Here is a 7,818-nt window from a genome sequence, read left to right on the forward strand (position 1 = left end):
AAAAAAAAAATTAAAAAAACACATCATTGTAAAATCAATAAAATACCTTGACTGACAAACCGTCTCCAATAGTCAGCTAAGAATCATTTTTCAAGTACAATTTTATTATATCATTGAATTCAAATTTAATACATACCATTTATTACAGTGCCCCACTTAAAACCAACTATATAGCAGAGTGACTAACCTAGTTTTTTAAATTACATATGCCTTCATAAATATACACATATCATATAATGGTTATATCATGTATCTTAAAAATGGTTATTTTATTGAAAACATTAAAATAATATAAATAATCTGCTTTCATAAAAGACAAAATAAAAAATATGTTACTTTTAAATAGTTTAAGACCTTAACAAATATAAGTAGCTCACCTATGTATTTAAAAATAAAAAATAATAATAACTGTTGGTATCTAATAAATAATATGACATTATAATATAAAAAAATGTAATACTGCTTGTGAAACTCATTAGCATTAAGTTATAATTTAGGTATGCAAATAAAAAGAATTTAAAACACATTTATAATATTACCAAATTATTAAAAACTAATTAATTATAATTGGTGGATGATAAGATTGTAATGATAAAGTCTGTTCGGTCGCTAAAGACTGCATAGGATGATAAAAATAGGTTGGAATGGAATAGGTTGTGATTATTGTATAGGTTGCACATGTATTGGAAATGTTTGATAAGGATAATTTAAATTGTTATAGGTTGAGATGATGGTGTAGATAATTCTCTCATAATCACTTTTTGGATTTGTGTCCTTACTTTCAATTTTTGTTGTGGAGTCATGTTACCGAAATAAGGATAAATGGATTTTAAAAAATACATGTCCTCATTATCTTTTACTGAATTTTTTGATGAGTCTATAAAAGCTTCAATTTTTGTTTTTTCAAGTTGTAGTAATTGTTGTTCAAAACACATTTTATCCTGTTGTTTTTTTATTTTTTTTTGTTCACTTGGTTTAATTGTTGAGTTGTTTAACTCAGATATCGGCGCATTTCTTCCCGATTGCGTTAAGTTATTATATGCTTCAGTCTGAGGTAATAATGGATCCATAACTTCAATACTATGTGTCGTTTCCTTGTCGAGGTTGTCCTTACTTTCTTGACCTTCGTTCGAATCTGATTGTTGTTCGTCTGAATGTCCTAACTCAGTATCCTCGTCACAATCATCCGAAAATGTACCCGACGTATTTCTAGAAGTCTCTATATCTTTCAAAAATTGCATAGACACAAAATACGACCATTTTCCGTGATATTTTTCTAAGCTATCTTGTGACGATCCTGACTTCGGTTTTTTTACTTTTTTAAGTTCTTTTTTGAACTGATCTCTTAAGTTTCTCCACCTTTTTTTTACTTCATTGCCTATAGAAATTGACATATAATATAGTAATTAGAAACTTTTTGGACATTGTTTATCTTTTTATTTGATTGAAAAACAAATAACTGTATAATAACTAAAAAGATTTACATTTAAATTTTTTTTTTAAAAAATACGTGTAATAAACAGGAAAAAAACTCAAATTAAATGCAAATTCATGCGATAAAAATATTTTGTGTTGCCTTTGTCGTTGAATATAATGTATATTATTTTTTAGTTTTAATAATATATATAGAAAATATAAATAAAATAAAATATTATTAATTTTTTACAACCAAATTTATGTATATATTACGAAAATATAATCGTAATAAACTTTAATCAGAGTTAAACATTTTATTTCATAGATATCTAGCCACCGGAATTGCGTTCAGACCAATTGCTATGACTTTCAGAGTATCAAAAACCAGTGTTAGTTATATTGTTCTTGAAGTTTGTCAGGCAATTTGGACTACACTACGTGACGTACATATGCGAAGACCACCTATTAAAGATTTTGAAAATACTGTAGATACATTTTACAATAAGTGGAACTTTCCAAACTATATAGGTAGAATTGATGGAAAGCATATACGAGTAAAATTTTCAAAGAATTCTGGTAGTATGTATTATAACTACAAGCAATTTTTTTCAAAGGTTCTATTGGCTATTGTTGATGCCAACTACCGATTTATGTTGATTGATATGGTAAGGATAGTGATGGTGGTGTTTTACATAATTCAAAAATATACGTAAAATATACATCGTATAAGGAGTATTAAAAGTGCCTAACGCGAAATTACTTTCGAATACAACAAACGTGGCACCGTTTGTATTTATAGGTGATGAAGCTTATCCTTTGCGAGAGCATTTGTTAAGGCCATTTCCGAAAAACAATTAGGTGACGAGAACATATCGTATTATAATTATAGGTTATCCAGAGCTAGAATGACTGTTGAATGCGCATTTGACATAGGGGCATCAAAATTTCGTATTGTGCAAAAATCGATTGAAACGAAAATCGAAAATGCTGACCATATCGTCAAAGCTATTTGTATTTTGCATAATTTTGCATTATTGATCTTGAAAAAAATCAGGTGGATTTAAAAACGATAGAAACTGAAAATGAAATATCAAGCACAAATTATTTAGATTGTATTCGAGGTGGCAGGTTTACTAATAGAACATCTCAATCCGTTTTAGAGATAAGAAATAGATTTGTACAATATTTTAAGCATAACAAAATATAATTTCAAACTATTTTTATTTTATAACGTCTTATATTATTATACTTGTTTAAATATTTAAATTTGATATTGACTTTACTGAAAAATATTTACTTATATAAGCTTTCAGTGAATGCTGTTATATATTGCCTATTACGTTATGAGTAATAAATGTCTTCCTTTATCAAAAAAAAAAAAAAAATGTCTACAAGAAAGTCTAATTAAATTTTTATGAGCGTTTTATAAAAGCTTTATACATAATATATATTTTAAAGGTGCATTGTATTAGTAAAATGCTATGATAATAATTAACATCAAATTAAGTTTGAAAAAAGTTAAATTATATACTAATATAAACTTATATATAATTATTACCATTTATTCCTGTGACTTTAGATACTTCTGTCCATGCCTTGCCTGTTATAAGCCTATCTCTGTATTTATTATTTTTTTTGTTCCACAAAACTGTGTGTTTTTGGATTTCAGAAATCAACATTTCTGTTTTTTCAACATCTGTGTACGACATGGCAATAAAAAATATGATCGATTAATTAATAAAAAACAAATTAAGTAATCAAAATAAATCTATTCTTGGCTGCGACGACGCATATCGTATGCGACGAAAAAAATATATTTTGTATTTCAAACCTGCGACTGCGGTGCGATATCGTGAATTCAACGCATGCGTCGGCAATTAGGACAGTCCGATCTATTTCTGAATGTTTGCTATTATTAGAAAACGCATGCATTCACCGCATTGCGATTTGCGGTGCGTGCACGCACCAGCTAAGACATAGCGTTAATAATCTATAGAAAGTAACAGTTGTGCCTTCTACTTCAATACTGCATCGATACCGCTGGTTTTGATGTAAAAATAATGCATGGAAACATACCTACTGCATAATGTGCATTTGTGCGTGTAAATAAAAAATAATATAGATGGTAATAATTATTTTCATAAAATATTTACCCATTTATAAATAAATTCATACAACTAAGCAATTACGTAAAAACCGTGGCAGTAAAACCGTTCGGACCTTATTTACCGTAGTGTGATGTAAATCAAAAATACACAGTTGTCTGCATAGACGCAACTAGGGTAAAAAAATCTGGGGGAGGCTACAGTCATCCTACCAAAATTTAAAATAACCCATAGATTATTCCTACTAACCATGTTAACATATTTTAGATTCTGAGCCAAAATGGATTTACTGCAATGTGTTTTTTTTAAAGGTCTGTTTAAAGATATCGTAATACTTTTGGTCAAATATGATACTCTTCTTAAATCTCATCTTGAACTAGGACCAAAAAATGGTACTTATTGTAGTAATATAATTCAAAACTATCTGATAACATCAATAAGTCAAGTTTTAAAAAATCTGTTGAAAAGTAAAGTTGTAAATAAAAAAATTTCAATTATTACCTATGAGACGAGCAATTTAGAACTAGTCAAAAGTCATAAAATATTTTGATTATGCAAATAAATGTCCAGTTGAGCAGTGTCTAGCAGTAGAAGTAACAATTTAAACCAAATCTCAAACTATTTTTAATGTTATAAGTGATGTTATCTGTGAATATGGAATTAAATGGGAATCAGTAATATCAATGTGTTTCGATGGCGCAGCAATGTCTGGTTATGTAAACAGAGTTCAAGCCAAATTCAAAGAAAAAAATGAAAGATCCTTTTTTGTTCATTGTTATGGACAACGTCTAAATTTGATTTTAGTTGATTCAGTTGGTTGGGATAATAGGATAACATTTGATTTTTTCGGTAATATTCAGTTGAATTACACATTTATTGAAGGCAGGTGTACTAAACACGGTATTTTGGAAAACATTTCTAAGACTGAAAAGTCAGTCTCAACAATACGCCGCGCTGACGCAGTTAGTTGCTGTTAAAAATAAATGATACGAATTTATTAATTGCTATTAATGATATTGCTAATAAAATAAAGCAGGTTAATGTAAGAGTTAAAACATTAGTGGTGTATGGTATGCACATACATCACCTGCGGTTTTAAATTGGAAAATAACGTGAAATATCTGCGTTCAATTTTGACGGCTCTATAAGATATATATATACCCACATCAATATTAATAAACATTAAGTAAAAATGCAGATTGATAAGTACCTATACATTAATAGAAAACAAATAGTTGGCACTCGGTAGATTAAGATCATATATTTTATAATATTATAATATTGCTATATTACGCCATGTTGTACTATAGAGGTTATTCTGCTTAATACAAAATTTTTTTGAATAAAAAATGTAAACATTTTAAACCGCTTGGTTTTCATTTTAAATTGATGAAGATAATTAGTTAATTTTTTTAATAGTTGTTCAGGATTCTGATCAAAGTGACTAAATAATTTCAAAACTTAGTTACAACCTATAATAATTTGTCAGTTATTAGTTAATTATTAATAAATACATTTTTTGGATATTTTGTTGTTTTTATTACCTACTGCATATTTAGCGATATTTAAGATAATATTATAGCGCATATTTGTGCAATTTTAAATGCTATAAACTCTCAACCCTGAAAATAACATTCCACATTTCTGTTATCATTAGCTCGTGCGCAGTAAATTATTATCAACCTACCTATGTATTATCAAATATTAAAACTAATGTTAATGTTATCTACTTTATAACTCGTTTATTATTTGTTATTTAAATTTGACAAATGAATAATTATATAAAGAAATAAATCAATACAAGAATATGATACTTTATTTTTCTATTATTTTTTGAATCAGGTAATGTGTGATCGGTATTGATTTTCATTTACCTATTGAAACTATGAGTATGACATATGATCAATTTATGGAATATGCTTTGGATTTCAAAAACCATTCGGACTCAATCGACGACGGTTGGAATATTCATGAATACAAAAACCAAATGGTAGAATTTATATTATTATTTATTATTGGTGGTTTTATGTATAATTTGATATGAAAAACACTAAAATATCAAATATTACATAAAAAATTCATAATATTTTGTTTGCAGACTGGGAGTATTATAAAATATTTAGTTAAAAAGGAGATGCAAAAAATGAATAAGTTTTTAGCCAATCCTCACAATTCAGGTTAGTTTATTTTCACTAATTATTGTTATTAAATTTTGTATTTAGTTTTGTATTTTATAGTTTATTCATAAACTAAATAATTATAAGTCCACTCATTCATTACATAGTACGAAGTATAATGAATATTACTTGTCATCCATTTCTAAAATAGTATTCTTTAATTTTTTGTTGTTTTTGACATTTTGTGTTGTAAGATTATTTCATACAATTGTATATATTTTAAATTTGCATATTTTGTATAGGAAGTATTTAAGACCAAAAATATATTTTACATTATATTTTTTAGGTGCCTACCCATGATGGTGTGATGGTAGAGGAATTAATTTAATTTTAGTTAAACATACCATATTTTTGAAAGGCATAAAAATATTATTATTTATTAATTTGATTCCGTTGTGAATAATAAACCTTCCAAAAGCTCTATTTATATAAACATAATTAAAACTCCTTCCTTTTAAAAAACATGGTTTTGCGTTTGATTTGAAGTTACATATTAATTACATGCAAATAAGATTCAGTTAGTCTTAAATTTAAATTATGAATCTGTTATTTTGGTTATCTTACATTATAATCAATATTTAAGATAAACCAAACATTTTTATTGAACAAAGCATATTATTTTTTATTTTTTAGAGTTTCATTTGGAAGAAGACAGTGAAACAATCATATGTGAATATCATGTGTTATACAATCCTAGTTATTCAAGTCCAGATATGTTTTTTAACATGTGGTTTACAAGTAATTACATTACATATGCATCAATTCAATTTTATTATACTGAAATAACATTTCATTTACTTTAACTTTTAGATGGGAAATTACTGTCAATAGAGCATATATGGTCACGGGTGCATTCTTTTGTTAAACAGCAAGTAAATAATGACAAATGGAATGCTATAACTCAAAAGGTCTACTAATTTTTGCTTTTTTCTCTATATTATTTGGACAAATATTAAGACTAAAATTATTTCAGGAACATCCGTTAAGTGGGATACCATTTTTTAGAGTACATCCTTGTAAGAATACTCATATTTTGGATAACTTAGGTGTTTCTTCTGTGAAAACTTTTGAGTAAGTTTCAAGATAATGACAATTTTTAATGAGGAAAAGTCATATGTAAAAATGTGTTTTAAAAAGATTTCATATCCTTAGTATTAAGTTTTATGTAGAATAAATTTTGCTACCAAATTTCTATTCATGAATATGCAATTTATTTACTTATAAATTTTCTAAAATAAAAATCTGAAATATAATTTAATATTTATACTATAATATCTTTTCATTACATAATGCATTTTTATTATTTTATAATATTCATTAAATTTATGTTTTCATTTCTCTAATGGTTATTTAGTTTAAGTATATTTTAATTGCAATTGTATATTTCATTTTGTATTAATTATGTATCTTTATTGAATGTAATAATTGTAATAATGTAATTTTTTTTAGGTTCAATCCCCTTACAACCTGGTTGAGTACTATAAGTTCTCTTGTTGGCTTAGAAATGCACTTATCATATGGTCATAAAAATATTGTTTCATATAATTAATTTTTAATTGTTCTTCATGCATCGTTTTAATATATAAAATTTGTTTTATTTATTTGATGTTTTACAATAAGACTAAATGCTACTTTACTTTAAAATTAAAATATTTATGCTTATTTTAAATTACGTGATTGTATTTGTTTTTTTTTTTTTTTTATTCAGATTTGTAAATTAAAAAAAGCGTTCCCAAATAATGTAATATTGTTAATATTTTTGATTTAAGATCAAATTAATTTTGATGTACTATACTTTATGTCAAATATTTTTGAACAAATTGTATTTATACAAATAATTATACTTAAAGTTAGAATACTATATATTAAATATATAGTATTCTAATTTTAAATAAATTTTATTTTTATACTTTTCTACATTAATAGTATTGTACATCATCTGGATTAAGACTAGACTTTTGAATATTGGTTAAAATATTTTAATAGTTCAATTAAACAATTATAACTTTTACATACTACCAACCATTGTATAAATTATTTTATATGGTAAACCACAGTTGAATTGAATAAATATTTAGTTAGATAGATATTTTAATTGATAAAATATACATAAATATTTT

General features: G+C 25.7%; 2 protein-coding genes across 2 annotated transcripts; one reads left to right on the top strand and one right to left on the bottom strand.

The window, feature by feature from the left end:
• Positions 1-83: 83 nt before the first annotated feature.
• Positions 84-3,246, bottom strand: LOC112682665. Its single transcript, XM_025553340.1, has 2 exons — positions 2,975-3,246; positions 84-1,378 (listed from the first exon to the last, which is right to left on the bottom strand). Exons 1-2 carry the CDS (start codon positions 3,123-3,125, stop codon positions 708-710), a joined length of 822 nt encoding a protein of 273 aa, XP_025409125.1. The 5' UTR covers positions 3,126-3,246; the 3' UTR covers positions 84-707.
• Positions 3,247-5,267: 2,021 nt separating this feature from the next.
• On the top strand, positions 5,268-7,388 carry LOC112682678 (ubiquitin-like-conjugating enzyme ATG10). The gene is made up of 6 exons (XM_025553357.1): positions 5,268-5,511; positions 5,620-5,698; positions 6,332-6,436; positions 6,509-6,606; positions 6,672-6,769; positions 7,148-7,388. The coding sequence occupies exons 1-6, from the start codon at positions 5,407-5,409 to the stop codon at positions 7,245-7,247; spliced, it is 585 nt and encodes a 194-aa protein (XP_025409142.1). The 5' UTR covers positions 5,268-5,406; the 3' UTR covers positions 7,248-7,388.
• Positions 7,389-7,818: the final 430 nt, after the last annotated feature.

The sequence above is a fragment of the Sipha flava genome, unplaced genomic scaffold (assembly GCF_003268045.1).
Source record: "Sipha flava isolate LNK unplaced genomic scaffold, YSA_version1 208_pilon_pilon, whole genome shotgun sequence".
In the NCBI taxonomy this organism is placed as follows: domain Eukaryota; kingdom Metazoa; phylum Arthropoda; class Insecta; order Hemiptera; family Aphididae; genus Sipha; species Sipha flava.

Coding starts and splice junctions, on each gene's coding strand:
- LOC112682665 (XM_025553340.1), bottom strand. CDS start 3,125: ATGTCGTACACAGATGTTGAAAAAACAGAAATGTTGATTTCTGAAATC. Junction 1,379..2,974: donor TAAAGTCACAGGAATAAATG/GTAATAATTATA, acceptor CAATTTCTATAG/GCAATGAAGTAAAAAAAAGG.
- LOC112682678 (XM_025553357.1), top strand. CDS start 5,407: ATGAGTATGACATATGATCAATTTATGGAATATGCTTTGGATTTCAAA. Junction 5,512..5,619: donor ATGAATACAAAAACCAAATG/GTAGAATTTATA, acceptor TTTTGTTTGCAG/ACTGGGAGTATTATAAAATA. Junction 6,607..6,671: donor GGAATGCTATAACTCAAAAG/GTCTACTAATTT, acceptor AAATTATTTCAG/GAACATCCGTTAAGTGGGAT.